The sequence below is a fragment of the Rhinolophus ferrumequinum genome, chromosome 21 (assembly GCF_004115265.2).
Source record: "Rhinolophus ferrumequinum isolate MPI-CBG mRhiFer1 chromosome 21, mRhiFer1_v1.p, whole genome shotgun sequence".
Taxonomy (NCBI): domain Eukaryota; kingdom Metazoa; phylum Chordata; class Mammalia; order Chiroptera; family Rhinolophidae; genus Rhinolophus; species Rhinolophus ferrumequinum.
The window spans coordinates 43,704,427-43,724,541 of record NC_046304.1 but is presented as its reverse complement, the minus strand read 5'-3'; the positions used below and the strand labels follow the sequence as shown (position 1 = coordinate 43,724,541).

At 37.9% G+C, this 20,115-nt stretch overlaps 2 protein-coding genes across 9 annotated transcripts in view; both read right to left on the bottom strand.

Annotated features, from left to right (window-relative positions):
* Positions 1–20,115, bottom strand: part of HELZ (helicase with zinc finger) — a 140,815-nt gene that overhangs the window by 10,986 nt on the left and 109,714 nt on the right. For all 8 annotated transcript variants that reach the window (XM_033089787.1, XM_033089784.1, XM_033089792.1 and 5 more), the window contains 4 exons: positions 16,962–17,532; positions 16,345–16,564; positions 15,008–15,524; positions 397–646 (listed from right to left, as the gene is read on the bottom strand). In XM_033089787.1, coding sequence (XP_032945678.1) covers positions 397–646; positions 15,008–15,524; positions 16,345–16,564; positions 16,962–17,532 — 1,558 coding nt within the window. The remainder of the gene's footprint in view (positions 1–396; positions 647–15,007; positions 15,525–16,344; positions 16,565–16,961; positions 17,533–20,115) is intronic.
* LOC117013075 (replication factor C subunit 2-like) lies at positions 4,769–6,082 on the bottom strand. The gene is given in 2 exon segments (XM_033089793.1): positions 4,769–5,503; positions 5,505–6,082. Coding segments are annotated over 2 exon segments (606 nt in total). The 5' UTR covers positions 5,600–6,082; the 3' UTR covers positions 4,769–4,992.

The following is a 20,115-nucleotide window of genomic DNA, read 5'->3' as shown; positions in this document are numbered from 1 at the left end:
AAACTGCTATTGACCTAACCAATTCCCACCACCCCAACTCTTAAGAAACAAACAAAAACAAAAACAGAAGACAAACTTTTTCCAAGCAAAGGTATTCTATCTAGTATTTAGAAATATGTGTTAAGTTCCATTACTTCTTTGATTCGTTGATGGGTTAAAATGATCGGTTTCCAAATATGGATAGATCTACTTACATAATTCCAGACCATAAAGTGGAATCAATACAGTCCTAATTAAGATGTATGCCTGAGGCGCACCTATAAGCTATGACCGTTAAATATTGTTTAAAGATAATAATGCAAATGAGGGATATGGGTGGGAGAAGAAAAACTATTAAATGTCCAGGAGCTGAGTAGTTAAAATTACAGTGTTTGCAACCTACCAACTCTGTCTTACCTATCAATTCTCTGGGCTGAGCTGTCCTGCTGGAGCCATTGCACGGAATGTTCTGGTAGGGGGTAGGTGAGGTGTTTATCCAGGACTCCGGGGATGAAAAGTTGAAAGAAGATTGGTTATTATGGTCCTGAAGCTCTTTACACTGAGCAAGGCTGTCTTGAGGAGTGCTCACTTCTTCAGAACAAGGCTGGACTGAGCTAGATGAGATTCTTCTTTGGTACAAGGGCCGACCAGGCCCTCTGGGTTCATACTACACAAAGAAAAAGGACATTTCATGAATCAGTGAAACGTACACCCCCCTTCCCTTAGGTACACGACAATCTCACTGTATCAAACAGAAATTCTCAAAACTATTCTCTTCTGTGACCATGAACCCCCCACCGCCAAAGCAGGCTGAACTCTGGACATGGTATCAGGAGACGTGGGTTTAAAACTCATTTTGGCACTTAGTACCTGGTCCGATGACAACACACATTTAATTTCTGATTCTGTTTTCTTGCCTGTAAAATATAGAGCTGAGCTTCCTCTCTTCAGTTCTAAAATTCTATTGATGTTTCAGGCAACATTAGATTAAGAATAAGAATGAAAAAGGGGCTGGGTGAGAAAGGGGAAGGGATTAAGAAGTACAAATTGGTAGTTACCAAAGTTATGGGGATATAAAGTACAGCACAGAGAATATAGACAATAATGTTGCAACAACTATGTATAGTACCAGGTGGGTACTAATCGGGTATCAATGCATAAATTATATAAATGTCTAATCACTATGCTGTACACCTGAAACTAATATAAAATAACACTGAATGTCAATTGTAACTGAAAAAAAAATTTTTTTTTTAAGAATAAGAATGAAGAAACATATCTGCTCAAAATTAAACGGGAAAATTATAGTCACAATCAATCGAATCACAGCCATCTTGAACAGTCATCCATTCCAGGCTTATCTCTTGGGCCTGAGCCTTCACAACGTCCCAATTTATTATTCCCTAGACAGACCAGATGGCAAGATCCGATTCCTCCTGCCCCACATAAGTACTCCCGAATGAACTCACTGATTGTAGTCCTTCGGACAGTCTTCAACTGACACACAACATTCATTGCTTTTTTAAAAAAAAAAATCCTTTATATGTCTGAAACCCAATTAACTTATTCTGTATATTTTCTCCACCCTGCACTGCACAACCTGAATTCCTTTAACCCTCCCAACAAAATCTACTTGCCAGCCATTTCAAGATTTCTCACTGTTACTTAAGTACTCTCTAATTTTTTTCTTGCTGGACTGCGGTGACTAATACTCAGTCTCTGTACTAAATGGCAAAGCAGTCTGGGCTGGTAGTTAGGTATGTGGCCTCAGTCGACAGCCGCACTGACTACCTGGGTTAGACTTTATAGGCTGTCTTTTGCAAGCAATGTCACCCTGGGCAACCGACTTAACCTCTTGGGAACTTCATCTGTAAACGTGGCTTCATCATCCACAGTACCTACCTCTTAGGATTACCGTGAGAATTAAATGAGCTCAGCATATCAGTTAGAGCTGTTCCTGGCACACAGGAAGGGCTTGTTGTTATATAATTGTTTTCATGTAACACATAAAAAGATTCCACGTTAGATCTTAAATGACAGATTGGAATTGCCTTCGTTTGCCCCCAGTAATAACAGATTTGCTATTCAGTCTGTGATCATTATGAGTCTGAGGAATCTTTCACTGTTGTTGTTAGCAAAAATCAGAAATCAGGCACTCGAGGTTAGATTACAAAGAAGAGAGAAATGAATTGGCATCGTCATAGCAGGATGTTTTTGGGGACTGTAAGCACAAGCAGATATTGTCGGACAAATTAAAGGGGGGAAATTGTGGTACAAGTACTGTGAGGGTAAGGTTGTCACAGAATCACCAGAATATAAACCAGGGAAGGGAATGGGTCTGGACTGGCTGGCCTTGTGCAGAAAGGCAGGGAAGTGTGGGAAGAGAACAACGCTCTCGCTATTAAATGATGAGTGTCCATTTCCAAATTTTTAGCTACTGGCAGAGAAAGGGGAGAGAGAATACTCTTCCATCTAGTTAATCCTTTTCTCATATATTTTTTATTATTCTTCTGTCACTAAGTATCTAAATTAATCTTTAATTTTACTCTGCTTTAAAGGCAATATTTTTCAATGGTCAACGTCATTCTGAATTTGATTTCATTAGACTACAGTGTTGAGAAGAATACCCAACCTTTCTAAACTGCTTTCTGTTCTCTATGGGTAGGCAATCCAATCACTGATCACAACAGCTTGTGCAGTGTGTCTTTTTTTATCAGTGTTATGAAGATGATTAGCTCTTACAATCAAAATGAAGTATTTCTTTTTATTACCATGTCCTGAGTGTTTAGCCCAGTCGCAATCTGTAGGAGGTCACTTTCTAATGTCTTTATGTGTGAATACTTAAATACAAAACTAATAATGTCTGTTATGGCCTCAGAAGGAACAGGTTATAATAATCAAATCCCCTGGTGATACAGAACACTAAATATGCTCATATAAATTCAGGTATTAGTCTTATAAGCTTCTTTTCATTAAATATTTAACAGATATACTCTGGTAGTATAAACAAACACTCTTGTAATGAATAGATATATGAACCACAAAGCTTAACTGAGAAAAACTTAAAAATCAGAAAGCTACAGAAGGCTGATATAAAAGGAGACAATATTCAATTAAACTTTTTAGAAAATGTGTACCATTTGTATCTTCCAAACTGAAATTTAAAAAAAAATCGGAAAAAAAAAAAATCACAGAGTTGACAGGCACAGCAGTACTTGGGGAAGTATTGTGTAAAATATTTATAACAGCTCCTAAGCGGCTATTGACAGAGATTAATGTGTAGATGAAATATGAAATTCAATTCCAAATCACATTATGAATATAATCGATCCTTCGTTAGAAAAAGAGCCAAAACTTGAAATTGTTTTTACGTTCTTAAAATTAGATAGACATATTGAAGGTTTTATACATATATATAAAAGTCTGCTGGTATATCTATTTCACGTAACACAGATGATGGTAAATGCCTGAAAATATGATTTGCTACTTTGGAATCTGTCTTCAAAGGAAATTTGAGTATAGGCAGAGAAATCTTGATGACAACTGAATAAAATGATTTATGGACCAAATAGACTATATTTCAGCAGTTTTGTAGTTTTCAGCATACAGATCCTGTATCGGTTTTGTTACGATTTACACCTGAGTATTTTGTTTTATTTAGCTATTGTAACAGTATTGGCTTTTACAATTGGGTTTACAATTGCACGTTGCTAGTTATAGAAAAGAGACTGATTTGGTGCGTTGACCTTATATCCTGCAACCCTGCGAAACTCACATCAGTCATAGGATTTTTGCTGGTGTTTTCTGGGTAAATTCCTTGGGGGTTTTTCCACTGACAATCATGTCATCTGCGAATAGGGACAGTTTTACTGCTTCCTTTCCATTCCCTATGCCTTTTATTTCTTTCTCTTGCTGTACTGCACTAGCTAAGACTTCTAGTACAATGCTGAATAGGAGTGTTGAGAACACACAGCTCACCTTGTTCCTAAATCTTAGAAAGCATTTAGTGTCTACCATTATGTATGATGGTAGCTGTAGGATTTTATAGGTGCCCTTTAACAGGCTGACGAATTTCCCTTCTATTTCTAATTTGCCAAGAGTTTTTATGAATGGATGTATTTTGTCAAACGTGTGTGGGTTTTTTTGTTGTTGTTGATATAATCATGTGATTTTCCTCTTCAGATTATTATTAGTATGGAGTGCAAACGATGACACTGATTTATTTTCAAACACTGAACCAGCCTTGCATTCTAGGAATAAGCCCTGACGTGGTCATAGTGTATTAATTTTTTTCTATATTGCCGAATCCAATAAGCTAATGTTTTGTTGAGATGTTCTCAGATATCACTCTGTAGTTTTCTCTTTTTTGTACCGTCTTTGTCTAGTTTTGGTATCAGAGTAATGCTGGCCATATAGGATAGGTTGAGAAGTGTTCCCTTCTCTTCCACTCTGTGGAGGAGATTGTAAAATTGGTGGTATTTCTTCTTTACATGTTTGGGAGGGGCAAGAGGACACAGAAAAAAAGCAACAAGGTTTGGCCCCACTCTCTAGATACCACAGCTCCACCAAACAGAGATGGCTCCCCTCCCTCAGAGTTTTGGCTCTCGCAGGATTTCGTTGTGACCAAAGTCACCGCAGTGGAATTTTAAATCCCGTATTTCAAATACTTTTATTTTTCTTTGCGACCTTTTGTTTCTACATTATAGCTGAAAAAATTGTACGTTTTTTGTTTTGGGGGTTTTTTTTGGTGTTTTTTTTTTAGCTAAAATGCCAAGCTTGGTGCCCTTGCCTGGATGTTCTTTGGGGCCTCCCCCTACGCCCCCATCACCACATCCTTGAGTCTGGAGCTGAGTGCAAACGCTCATGGAGACATGTGGAAGCACCGGGAAGGCCACGGCGTGTTAGAGGAAGGCGCGTTCCAGGGCCAGTCTGGGCAGCATATTCTCCCAGAGCAGAAGGCTGTGACTCCTGTCTTTCCGGGGTTATTGTAACCCAGTTAATGAGTTCGCCACTCTAATCGGCCACCGGGGCCACTGTCTTCTGATACAGCCTGGCCAGGAACCCTGCCATCTGCAGAAGGGAGTTCACACCTTCTGCTATTTTCATATAAGTACATCTAATTTCCTTAACAAACTCTAGTTTCAAATATTCTGCCAATTGGAAGATTTCACACACTCGAAAAATGCTGCCAATGATGTCTTCTGGTGAACAGCCGAGATGCCACAGGTGAGCAAGAATCTCGCAGGCTTCGTCGATACTGGCCTTCACACAGTGCTGGGCGTGGGGCGCGTCACAGACCTTGAGTACATTCTCACTGTTAATAAAGCCGAATCCTGAGAAAACAGACTGCACGTTGTTCAGTGCCTGCCTTGTGTCTCCCTGGGAGGTGAAGATAATGGCTCCCAGACCATCGTCAGTGTACTGCACCTTCTCCTTCTCGATCACGCTCATTAACCTTGTAAGGATCTGGGCGTTGGTCAGCTTGGTGTAATGCAGGACTGCGCGCCAGGACTGAAGGGGCTCTGACTTTATCCGAAGTATTACAAGCAAGAGCAAAGCGCGTTGTTTGGGAGCAGGTTTCCATGATTCTCCTCAAGGCCTGCTGGGCTCCATCAGTCATGCTGCCTGCTTCATCTTGTTCAATTATAAATTCTCATACAATACGAAGGTTACTTTTTCATTAACAAAATTATCTTTTGGAGATGCTTACAATTCTCTCTTAATCTAAAAGTATGTTTTGGGCCTGAATCGGTTTAGGCCTGGATTTGTGTGATCCAAAGAGAGGCAATGTAACCTTGACTGAAATTAAAATGTAAAGGGCATGCAAAGATTCTGGGGCAGAAATTAGATCTTCCTTGTGTATTCCCAGCAACTAATGCACCTGATAAAAATCTTCAATAAATATTTGACAAAAGACTTAAAATGCTGAATGCTGATTAAATGCCATATTGTCTATTTAATTTTCCCAAGATTTGAAGAAGAAATTCTTGACTCTAGAACACTCCTAGGCTATACTAATTTACTTTAATTTACTTTCCCATAAAGTTATCATCTTATGTTTACAGCAATGTGCTCTAGTTTCCCATAGAGATACAAAGTTACCTAGAAAGAAAGAAATTAGAAAGGAGGGAGGAGAGGTGTACTACTGTAAGATAGAAAACAATCAATATTTTTAAAAATAATAAATAAAAACAATCAATATTAGCAAGGCAGGAAATGTGTGATGAATAAACTGTAGTTTGCAACAGTAATGTTTATGGGTTCATGGGATGTAATCTCCTGAAAAGTACTTGATAAATTATAACAATATTTTTTTAAAGGCATGATTCCCAGTTAAGGGTGGAGATTGGCCCAAGACTCCACTAAAACAACAATAAATGAATACAAAATATCTACAGCCATCAAGACCAGATGACTAGCCATCGACCAAGGACACATTTCTGGAATATATGGAGACTCCGTGGGTGAATGGTGTCTGTAGAAGAAGAATGGGAGTTACAACTCCCAACCAAGAAGAGAATTAATCCGCTCTGCAGAATTCCACAAAGGCTCAGGCCTCAGAAACACCAGCTACGATGGAAAGTGAAGGGAAGATGAAGGAATGTAATTGAGGGGATTAACTGAAAGTCAGTACAGGGAACAGCTGGTCTCACTCCACACTCCTCCCCAACAACCAAAGGGGCTCAAGCATGAAAAAGTCCCCCGGGAAAGCCTGCCACGCAGTAAGTCCTGAGACATACATAAAACTACCAAGTTGCTTTTTAGTAACACAGATCATCAAGGGTTACCAGACGTTTAAGGGGAGTTCTCCAGCATAAAAGATAAGGAAAGAAGGGAGCTCCAGGAAAAGTAAGTGACGGCGATGTTTTAAAATATTTTTACTAGTTTTAAAATATTTTAATAGTTCTTACTAAAATCTAAAACAAAACAAAAATAAGATGTTATGAAAAAGATGAGAATAAAGACCTCTTGGAAATTTAACACTTGAGGGCTCAAATGTGAAATGCAACAGAAGGGCTTGTAGACGAAATCAAGGAAAACTTTCAGAAAGTAAGAAAAAATACAACGATATTAAAACATGAGAGGAAAAAAACGAGATTTGGAGAATCCAGGAGGTATACTATCTTACTGACAAAAGTTTCAGAAAGTGAGCTACAGAAAAGAGATGGTAGGAAACTATCAAAGAAATAATATCAGACAATTTCAAAGAGCTGAACGAACGGTTATGCATCTTTCTCTAGAGCAGTACTGTCCACAAGACCTTCCCATGTCCATGGAGATGTCCTGTACCTGGACTGTTCAACAAGGTGGCCCCTTGCCACACATGGCTGTCGAGTAACTGAAATGTGGCTAGTGAAACAAGGAACAGATTATTTTATTTTATTACACTTCATTGCAAATCACACCTAATACATCAAGAATTCCTCTAGCTTTTACCTACAAATAGATCTTGAACTTGTTTACTTCTCGCCATTTCCATTGTTATGTCATCGTCCAAGCCACCACTGATTCTTGCCTAGATAATTACGATACCATCCACTATTTCTTTAATATTATTTTAAAATAATTATAAAATAAAATGCATTATCTTAACAGAATTTTAGAAACAACTTTAATGTCACATTAGGTTCATAAGACTCGATCATACTAACAGAAACAAAAATTTATCTTAATTTCCAAAATCATAGTACATTTATTTCTGGGTTTTATTATTATTGTCTTTCTTGAAAGAAAGGTATATGGAAATGATTGTGACTTTGTAGCAAAGTTCATTACAATCAATTTAGATCTAAATAAAGAAAAATACCACTTGAAGTATCTCACATGCAAGCGTGCTTAAACTTGCAAATAGTATTGTCCTACTCAGCAGTATTATTTCCCGACATCCATACATGAGGTACCAGTGGAGATACTAGAATGAATGCAATATTACTTCTAGGAGAGAAATGTCAGATTCACTGCTGTGACATTCTGAGCTACTCTGAATCTATCTGGCTCTTGTTTACTCTTCTTGAATATGAAACAGTCAAGTTATCAATTACAGACCACAACACCTTTTACAATGAGAAAATTTCAGTTTGGGGAGGAAATAAAATCGTTCATAGACGTTTACCTTCAACTCATAACTATTCTCATTTCTCTGAAGAATCATAATTACCATAGTTAAATAAATATACCAGCTTTAAAAAACAAGGTAATGCCAGAGGATTTTCGTTTTATTTTTAAAGAACATTTAGAAATGAAGTACTACATTAATGTTAATTTTCTGGTATGTGAGGTCTCTAAATTAATCATCGAAGAAGTCAAACATTTAGCAGATACAACTGGTTAACTTCAGAATCAAGAGTTCTACAACGAACCATCTCCCTCTCTTCTCCACCACGATCTCCCCACTCCCGAGAAAGGAAAACTTGATACATCAACTGAAGATTTAATTTTTTGGTGCCAAGAACATAATTTGGCTTTCCCCCCACGTCTATGTCATGTCATTGCAATCATTTCTTGTTCTCCAGGAATGAACCTTACTCATGGCATAATGCTCTGCAGAAAAGAGTGACGTTCCAGAAGCAACACAGAACAGGAAGTCAGCTCCACTTTAATTACTAACTGCTTAAGCTGCAAGTTCTTTAACTTAGTGCCTCGGCTTCCTGTAAAAAGGAGGAGTCAGAATAAAGGCTCTCCAAGGCCTCAAGTTAGTCCAAAGTTCTAAGTTTTATTTTCAAGTCTTCAATAAATCAGTCTTTGTCAAAGAAAATATAGTCTCACTGTTTGTTATTAAAATATCCAAACACAATCTATCACCAGCTTTAACAATCATCACCAATTCGATGTATTTGTTAAAATAATTCAAGTGTTATGACATATACAAGTCTACGTAAGTTATTTAAATTAAAAAACCCAGAGTATGCTAATTGACTACAATAGTATGTATTATGGGCAATGAGTTTATATTTTCAGATTTTTTTCCTACAGAGGGAATTTCTATGAAGTACACTGGAAGTACACGCAAAACAAAAATTTTAGAAGATCCTTTCCTGCAAAAGAATATTTCTGACAGAGAATACCCTTTATATTTCCACATACACTTTAGTCTTGTGCGCCCCTAGGTTGTTTAAACATATAACTCTATTTTTCCTCCCTTCTTTTCTTATTTCTTGACCACTGTTTTGTTTCCTGTTACTTTTGTCCAGTTCTCAGTTTTTTTCATGAAGAGACTTTTCTGTCTACATCCATCTCCTGCCAATCAGACTGTTTCTTTACTTTTTTTGGATGGCAACCGTATCAACAACTGACATTAAGTCTAATTTTAGAGTCCTCGGGTCTTAAATAATTTCATTATTTATTACTCTAAGGCTCACTCTACTCTGTGAGAGATCTTTACTTCTGGGTCAAGTATCAACTCCATATATATTTGTGTGCTTATAAATATTCTTCATGTTAATCTGTGAAATAGTTACATAGCTAAACATATGATCATTAGTTGCCAAGTCTACTGCTAATATCTCTCTCTAACAAAATATAATGCTAAAATTTCAAAAGTCATTTAAAAAGGAAAAACTAAATGACTAAATTATGCATAAATTTTCTACCGTTAAAGATGGTTGTCAGTATAAATAAAAATTTATAATTTGCTAGCACTGTCTCATAAGGTATATCTCTACTGTATGAGGTTAGCGAGCTATTTCATATGTATATACATAAATAAATAACTGGAGGAAAGGTTAGTAACTTAATTAATTAGAGCTCTATTTATAATTATACTATTAAAGCTAATCACTAAGGAAGAGCTCTGGTGAAAATTCCAAGTCTCATTAACTATGGTGCCAGAAACGTTAATTAAAATAGAACATCTCATTTAAATGATTAGCTTTGATAATTTAAGCATGAATAGAGGTCTAATTTATCAATTTGTTGATCACTGTCTCTGTTATACGCATTAGACGTTTTATTAGATACCATACATTAGCGATCTTTCTGAGAAGACAGCAACATTACCACCTGGTTATACAACACCATCCACTTCTAAAGTCAGGATAGGCAGAATATGTCAATCAGCCAAGAATATAATCTTCAAGTTACACTTGTACAATACTTTGCCCCATAGAAGGGAATTGGGATGGGGGTGATTAGACAACAATATTGAAATCATAACAATCAACTAACTTCAAAACTAAAATTGTTTGAGGGAAAAAATAAAAATGAATAGATGGGCCAAAAGTTCAAAGACCAACACATAAGACAAGAAATATTTCAAAGCAATATATACCCAGGCCTACGTGTCATCTCTAAGATGGTGTAAGTAAATGCTGATTTACTGAAAGTTTATCAAAATGAGTGCCTTATAAGCATCCCATTTTCATTACAAGGTCATTACAACAACACCACCACTGCAACACAAAACCCTGCAGTTTCATAAACAAATTTTGAGACTTTTACAGTGATGTTTTTAAAAGAATTTTCCATTATTCAGAAGCACCTTTAATCAAACTATTTCATGGCGAAGCATATCTTAAATGGCAAAAGCTTTGCTCTGCACCAGTATCAGCATTGCCAGTTCTATGTTAAATGAACATTTTTAACGTGGTAAAATTATGCCCACTTAAAGAAGAATGAGGATTTGTCCCTCAAGATAAAATGGCTGGAAAGTATAATGGGATAAAAAGGTCCCTTTCATAAACAAAACAAGGAAAAATCAACCTAAGAGTAAATTTAACCAGAAATGAAGACACTCCAGAATTTTACAGAGGAATATTCAGAAAATAAACAAAAAAGGGAGGAGGGGAAGAAGGGAGGGGAAAAAAAATCAAAATACTGAAGACTGTACTAATTCCTACATGAGAGGTTTAAAATATTTGTAAAGACAAAATTTTCCCCAATTTAAGCTATACATTTAAAGAAACCCAAAGAAGGTTATTGTTTGGGAGGGATCGCAGAGGGCGGGGGGGGGGGGGGGGGGGGGGGGGAGGGGGGGGGAGGGGGTATGGGCGGGTAGAGTTCAAACAGGTATTCTAAACTTCTAGTAAAAAGACCATCGACTAACCCTCTTCTCCCCACGACACACATACAGAAACTGGAAGAAAAAATAGTAATAAGGGAGACTTTACACTATCAAATTACAATACTACAAAGCCTCAAAAGTTAAAACAGTATAATTCTGGTACAGAAACATATAGATGAAAAGAAAAATATAAAGTCCAGAAACAGATCTCAGTATATACTAAAAAACTGTATCTTACTCAGAAGTTAGATTATAAAGTTATCACACAAAGTGAAAAAATCGCATGCAGATAAAAATTACCTTGAAAACTCCTGAATCATGCCAAAATTACTAGAAACTGAACCCTTAGAATCTCAGAAGTCAAGAATTAACTTTTATTTGTTTCTCTTTGCATTTCTCTCCCCACCTCCACAGCAGTTAGTTGAAATGCAAGGATGATACAGTGCTATTATAAAGAATTCAGTATTTGATAAGAAAGCTATTATTCTATTTAGTGAGAATAAATAACTTAATAAAGTACGAAGACAACTGAAATGGTCTATAACCTGGCCTAGGTAAGGATGGCACCTTTGCGGTCAAGAACTGGAAGTGGGAGAGGGTGCAGGCACTACCACCAGCCTACAGGGCCCCAGCCTCATCCAGGCAGCCGAGGGCCAGCACTTCGGCTGCATATGTGGTCGGTAAGGAAAACCCCTAGAGTCAAGCCTGAAGCACCTAAATGAGAATACTCTTAAAAATGTTAAGTAGCAAAAATGTTATAGAATAGGATCAAGATTCCATTTAGGGTGCCTCGACACAGTGGAAAGAAAGGTTTGATGGGGTGATACAACTGAACACAACAATTAGGGGAAAAATTGTTTTTAGTTCCCCAGCAAGTAATCACCCCCACAGATTCATATATGACGAATGCTATGAAAAGCTAAATGTTACAGTAACTATCTTTGTATAGTGAAATTAGAAGTAATTTCTCTAACTTTTATGTTTTCCATGCTAACCATGTATGTACTTCATTTGTCAAAAAAAAATCTAAATATTATAAAAAAGAAAAACCATAATATGAAAAACCATCTCTATTCAAGTTAACTGTTAAGCTAACATCTAGATGTTTTCATCCCACGTAAGATTAATTACAAGGTTTCTAGCAATAAAAGAATTCATAGCAGGAAGGGAAATAAGACATTTTTCTGCATTGTTAATGTTAAAGAAACTATTTTAAAAGGCTAGAAATAAACAGCAAGCACATAAACCATTCATTCTATGAGATGATTCATGCAAAAGCATTTTGTACAACATAACACACAAAAGTCATCCTAATGCACTCAAAACGTCAAAACCCAATGTGGTAAAAATAATATTTGCCTTGGCGAAGTATTTTTTCAGTGTTGCAAGTTAGTCATCATTTGTGAATCTCATGCATCAAAATAAAGGTGACCAAATGATTCTGCAAAAATAATTCCACTCTAAGAACTCACTGATAATGGAGGGTACTTACTCATATACTCACAGCTAAACAGTAATATCAAATGTTAAGAGCTCAAGGATACAAAGAACTTATTTCCAAAACTTTGGAACATTTAAATAGAGCAATAATTAAAGTACATTATTCAGTATTTTTCATAAAGTACAAAACTTGGTAAGATCTTATAAAAAACTTTGGCACATTATTTCCCACACATATTATACATTAACTTGGCAGGTTAAGTTAAAACATCCCAAGTGTTATCAGTAAAAATGGTGGAGTAAGGAACTCCAAAGTCCATCCCTCCAAAAGATCAATGAAAAAACTGGCAAAATTGTCACAAACAACTTTCCTGGAATGAAGGAAACCAAAGCTTGCAACTGTGTTTCCCTGAAAACAAGACCTAGCCGGACAATCTGCTCTAACGTGTCTTATGGAGCAAAAATTAATACAAGATCCAGTCTTATATTTTAGATAAGTCCTGGTCATATTATAGTAAAATAAGACCGGGTCTTGTATTAATTTTTGCTCCAAAAGTCGCGTTAGAGCTGATTGTCCGGCTAGGTCTTATTTTCGGGGAAACGAGGAACCACCAGGAGAGCACTTAGTTAAGAAAAACCAGAGAATTTCAGTAAGAACAGTGAGCTTTGTGGTATTTTAGCTTAACCTAGTCCCATTCCCTTGTTCTCCAATTCAGTGGTGGCCTTGAAATATGATGCTGTATTTCTGGCACCAGTACCAGAGGGAGCAGAATAGGCCTCATTCTCAAAGAATTGTAATTATTTGCTTTGACCTGTCTGGTGACTTAAAAACAAACAAAAAAACAAACAAACAAAACACAAGACCCCAAAAAAGTACTTGCCTTATTTCTGTCTAACTCAAGCTAATGGGGCCATATCGAAAACATTTGTAGACAAATATTTTAATTGCTGCTGCCTGAGTTAATGGATCAGCGAGATGAAACAACAGACTAACCGAAAGCTGTGGAGGCAAGGCTGGGGAATGAGATGCTTTAGGGAATAAGGGCCTCGAACAACTCGGACATTCCCAGGAAGCTAGAAGAACATACACGTTCTGTGCACATGCTCAGGAAAGACCCGCAAATCTCTCACCTCCAGCTAATCCAGAGGCTCTGAGGAAGCAGAACTTGGGGCTAAAGCAGAGATGTCAACTGGCAGGATGAGCATGGAAGGTGTGTCCAAACACACAGACAGATCCCACTGTAAAAACTGGGTAGTTTTTGGTTCTAAATATTGAAGGAAATCTCTGTGCAATGATTAGCTGATCATGAAGCTAACAGAAAGACTTTTGAGGCCACACATGACAAATACAGACTTCAAAAAAATAGTCTGGAATTTTAAAATTAATTTAAAATTATTTTCTAAAATTAATTCAGAAAAGTCACAAATGATAACAAAATCAATAATGGATATAAAAAGCTATCAGAACATCCAAAGGCAATTGAAACTGTGAACAACAATATAAACCAAACAGACCTCACGTATTTATAGAATACTCCACCCAACAAGAGCAAAATACTCATTCTTCTCCAGTGCACCTGAAACATTCTCCACGATAGACCCTATGTGGGCCACAAAACAAGTCTCAATAAATTTAAAAAGATTAACGTTTTACAAATATGTTCTCCACAATGGAATGAAATTAGAAATCCATAACAGAAGGAAATTTGGAAAATTCACCCTAAATATACTTGTTTTTCTCTAATTTTGCTAAATATGTACCCTAAATATTATACTAGAGGTTCTGGCCAGGGCATTTAGGCAAGAAAAAGAAATAAAAGGCACACAGGTTGGAAAGAAAAGAATAAAACTACATTTGCAGATGACATTATCTTTTATATTAAAAAATCAAGTGTCCACACACACACACACACAAATCTATTAGAGCTAATAAAGAGTACAGCAAGTTTTTATAGTCTACACCAAATGGTGCCATTTTGGAAGCTTTACAACCTGAAATTACTAAGATTTTCTTATCAGTGAAGGTCCATAAAGATGGTCTTTGGAAATACCTAAGTAGTTTAAGATAAAATTTCGATTTACCTTAAAATGCTTAGTTTAGCGGAGTCAATTCTATATTAAACAATGCAAATTCCGGGATTCAGAGTATCATTTTGTATCAACTGCCTCAGTCTAAGAAACCACCAAGATGTGTAGTGACATGAGAACTGACCACTGGCTGAGACAGCCAGCCCCTACGGAAAGCTCTAATTAACCAATGTAACCTAAGCAAAAAGATGACTCGCTAACAACCATTTCCCCAGATTAGACAGGACTAAACTAGGGCTTCCTCAAGTCAATCAGATGTTAAATGTTCCACAACAGCAATAAAAGACAAGAAGGGGCTTCAGGTTTCAACAATAATGACCATTCTACAAAGTCTGTAATACCACAATAAGAGGAGGCAAATTAAAATAAGTGCCAACATTATTTCTAACAGACTATGAAATTAAGTAAGATCTGTTCACTATTATCAAATCAATAAACATTGGAATTTTTCACAATCAACTAATCCCAAAAGAAAAAAAAAAAGGAAAGAAAGGCATTTACCTCTTCTAAGCTGGGGAGCGAAGAAGATGATACTGTTCGAGATGACAATGGGTGAAATGGCTCTTGACCAATAGCATGTTGGTGATTCTGTATCTGTACAAAAGGGTTCTGCGGTGGCCTGTGAGGCAATGGAGGTAGGCCATAGGGAAAACCCGGCCCCATTAGGTGATTCTGTTGTAAGTTAGCAAAAGTCCATGCTCCATCAGGTGCCAGGTATTTCAGGGGAGGAGGGGCAAGGTGTTCCGATGGCAACGAGAAAGGCGAGCTGAATATCTGGGGTGGCAGGCGCTGTGGAAATGCTGGGTTGTTGGCTACTTCAACGTCTCTGCTGTTGTCATTGAAGTTAGAAAAGTGGCTACTGTGGTCTGTACTGGATGGGGGAGATGGGACTGCTGGTGGGCTCCTAGTCTGAATTTGTCTATATTGCAAAAGTCTTGATTGAGGTGGTGGCATTTCAGCTAGTTCCCGCGTTTCACTTTGATCACGATTCGACAGTTCTCTGAGTAAGTCTTGAAACCTACAAAAAGACGACAAAACAGGAGGAGGAGAAAACAAAAGAAAGGCTCCATCACGTTAAGGAGAGCGCAGTCACCTACAAGTGCAATTTCTACAAAGTCATAATGTATCACTTGAACCAACATTAATTAATCTCAAATGTAAGCATTAACACTCAGCAGATGCTGAGCTGAAGACACTAACTATGCTCAGGGACCTAATTTCTTTCTTTTCCCTTTGTATTAAAAACGACTGCCCTTGTCTCTGTGTGCCTCTGATAACCGCAGTGATCAAGTCACCATAATGGCAGACCTGATTCAGAAGGGATCAGGAAACGCCTCAACGCATTCACATGACACGAGCCATCAAAGCAAGTTTACAGTCAAGACTGAACACTCATAAATATCTGTAGTTAAAAGAAGGTAAAAATCTGCGCCATTAGGAAAAAACTTAATAATAAATTTATAATTTTTAACCACTAATTTACTTCTGTCCTTGTTCATTCTTTGTAAGTATTACTGCTGAGTATGAAAAAAAACAAAACCCCACTACTGAGCAGGATGGTACGTTTCTCTTTTAGAAGAGACCACAGAGCCAAAGGCCATGTTAATTTCAGTCCACAGCCCACCGCCCAGGCCTGGATTTGCACAAAGCTAGCTTCTAAATCAATTCTCTGTATTTCAGGGTCAATCCATAGAACTGTGTAGTACGTGCCCAGAAGGCATGCATCCAATTAATCTCTTTGGGACAATATTCCAACCTGAGGCTAAAAGGACAGCATTCGAGAAAGAAAAAAGGGGGCGGGTCATGTTTCAGAGGCTATGTCCAGTCTGCTGAAATACCTCGAGTCTGCTGTTTCGGCTTCATCCTCGGCACTGCTGGGAAGCTTCCAGTCTGCTCTCACTGGCGGCTGAGGAAGATGCTGGAGGTGAGGATGAGGATGGTGATGGTGTGGGTACGGAATGCTGCCCTGGCTGAGATAGGCATGATGTTCGTTCCACTGCTGTAACCGTACTTGCTGCTGCCTTAATGTCTCCAAAGCTACACTCCCATGCATACGATCTGCAAAAACGTTTGTGAAAAGTTCACGTTTTCACGCATTTGGGATTTTCAGTCAGTTTTTTCACAAGTGTTTACAACCAGGTTTTCTCCACAAACAAATGGCTACTATTTAGGTTTGGGAGAAAGCAAATGTTTTCTAAATCTGCCAGTGACCAGAGTTCTGGTAATGATGATGATGACTCTTCCTCACCTACATAATGAGGTAACCTGGCTTCAACGGAGTGCTTAATATTACACAGCATTTGGAACTAGATCCTAGCTATGCCACTAAGTGACTGACTTTTGCTGGCATTAAAGAAGGAATCAATCCTGACCCACATTAATATTGCATACGACGTGTCATTTGAAGTAAATAATACCTGAATCTGTCACATTCAGCAATGACCGAAGAACTTACCTAAAGTCTCCCCTATAGGCAATCCTGGAGGGTTCTCATCAGTGAAGTTATTCAGATGTGAAGGAAGAATGGGGCCAGGCTGTGCAATGGCTCGCAGGGGACTGTGGCCTTCTTGCAGCATGGGAGGTGGCTGCTGCTCAGGAATCACAGCCTCTGCAGGAGGGGACTGTGGTCGATGAGAAACTGCATTATTAAAAAAAGCACTGCTGGGTCCTCCCTGATAGGCAGGAGAAAGTCGAGGAGGTGGCTGCTGAGTCAGCTGATTCAACGGATTCTGCTGCTGTACTACCTGATTTGGTTGGGGGGGCATTTGATTGGGTTGTTCAGGCAAATTATTCTGCTGCTGATTTAACAAGGCGTGCTGCTGCGGAATTGGAAATGGTGGTCTTGGTAGCTGCGGAAGGGGATGAAAATGACGACTAGGGATTGCATACTGAGCATGGGGAGCAGGAGGAGGAAGATTTATGTGTCTTGGGTTGAGATTATCTTTGCGATGAAATTTGGTATTGGGATAAACAACACCAGGACGTGATTCAGGACTTCTGCTCTGTGGATTTGATTCCAAATCAATCTAGAAAAAAATAAGAAGTCTTTTTTAACTATAGAAGGTCTGAGTCCTGTGGCTCTCCATCTTTTCCCACCCCTAGCGCATGTTAAGGATATGATACATTCTTATCAGTAATAGCAGGAGTGCTGGGTGCCCAATTAATCACTTTCTGACAATCAAAAGAGGGAATAAATATTTTTTCAATTAGGAAAGACAAAACCGATAAACAGCATATTAAGTCTTAGTCATAAGAACAAATACTGCCATTTTATTAGCATATGCACTTTAATTCCTTTAAAAACATTATTTTTAATTTCACACTTTCTTCTTTGGAAAGATAATCATTTCTTTCTTTCTAATATAAATCATTAAAATGTATTCTTTCCTTCTTATTTTTTTATATATCTCTTTCCTCAAAAATATCTATATTAATAAAAATAACTTATCTCAATTTAAATACTAAGTTGATGTTAACAAATAATGTATATATCACCTTTGTATAACCAGTTTGGTTGTCAACTTTTGCCATTAGATTTTGACATTTATTCCTTCAACAAACATTTATTGAGGGTTTACCAAGACTACTGTGCCTGGTGCTGGAGATTAAAAGGCAGTAAGACTGAGTTTGTATCCTCAAGAGCTTAGAGCAGGGGTTGGCAAACTATGGACCCAGGCCACTGCTGTCTCAACAGATTTTTATAAGTAAAGTTTTACTGGAACACAGCCATACTCATTCATTCACATATTGTCTGTGGCTGTTTTCTCACTGCAATGGCAGAGTTGAGTGGCTGCAACAGTAACCATATGACATACAAAGTCTGAAGATTTACTATCTGGCCTTTTGCAGAAAAAGTCTGCTAAACCCTGGCTTAGACTCTAGTAGAGGAAACCATGTAAACAAATTAAAATTAGAGGTGCTGTAAGAGGAAATGATATGAGATCTTAGTGCCTGGGAAAATATCAAGTGGCTTCACAAAGGCTATGGTGTTTGAGTTGAATCTTGCACAAAGACCTGGAATTTTTCAGGGAGGGAAGGACATTCTAGGTGAAAGTAACAGCTTATACAAAGGTGGAGAAGAGAGAAAAAGTATGGCAGATTTGAGGAACATGAAATTTTTGTGTACATAGCTGTAACTTCACTTGTTTATGTATCAGTTTTTCCCTTCTTGACATCAGATGAAACTGCAAGAGCCCGATTATACAAGATGTTGAATGATTCAATACTGAGCATAAACATTTTTTTAATCCTTAAACTGTGGCAAGTTACCAAAGGTTTGTAAGCTAGGGATGCTGTCATCCTTCTGAAATGCAGGCTGGATCATAAGCAGTGACAATGTGAAAAATGAAATATAAAATGGAAAGAAGAAAATTTTATTTTCCATCTCTGTCAAAATACTCAATGAGCTGCTTTGGTGTATCAATCTCCTTACAAGTTTTAACACTGAAATAGTCACTGAAGATGGCAGAGTACCTGCCTCAGCAAAGACTCTCGTTAGATGTGGAATGGACCACTCCCAGGAACACAGAACAAGTAGCATGTTCCTGAATTAAAGCGGGGGTACACCTGGCAACCAAGCCTGGTTGCAATGTGCCAATCATGCCTCAAGTGCATTCTTACCTCTAATCATTAACTCAAATGGACTGCCAATAAGTTTGGCCAATATGGTCCTTAAGATTACTAGGTGTATATAAATTGTTTAGAAAATGAAATGAGAAGAATGACAATTCTGTCCCAGCCTTCCTAAGCAGTTGGAATGCCAGCTCTTCAAATGTCTCAGAACCTGATTCAAGTTCTTTAGAAACAAATATTTTGCCCCATAAATCTTTATCTTTTTAATGACTGAAGCTACATTCAGCTGGGATATACTTTTTCCAAAAACACTGTTGATATACATGCTCTGATTGAATGAGGGCGACCATGATTAGATGTCAAGGTTGCTTGTGGATAAGTTGTTATTTTAATTGCCTCCTTCACTTCTGACTTTGATATGGACAGGAACCTAGGCCAGTGCCACAGAAATTTAGATCAAGACATGATACTTTATGATACTACAATGGGCTAAGTAGGATACAGGGATGTAAGGTCTGAAACAGTCTGAGTCTACTGTTATCAGAACTAGATCATCCTCTATCACTTTCCTCATAATACTGACTTACTGACTCAAGGAGAGCTAGGAAGTTTCTTACCCCTGGGCCCCAGCACAAAGCATCAGGGTGGGTAATAAAATGAAACTTGTCTATCAGGTTGCCTAGTCTCCTGACAGGGAAGGATCACATGGAAATTTTAAAACAAGGACATGAGAGACACTCAGCGATCTTGGCTTTAGTTGCTCTGATAGCACCTACGAGTCTTAGGCTTGGTTTTGTCCTAAGCTGCCTTTGACTACAACTGCTGCAACCCCATGCTCAAGTGCCGTTTGTTCTCTCCCTGAATCCCTTCCCAAACACGCAAGACTTCTACGTGCTCTGCAGCTCCCTTCTTACTGTCAGGAAGTTCCCTGGCTACCTCATTCGCACTGCAGCTCCTCCAGTGGGCACTGAGTCCTTCTGGTTGTTGAAACTGTGAGTCAGAGCTGCTTGTGGGACACAAGTTACTGAATATAGAGA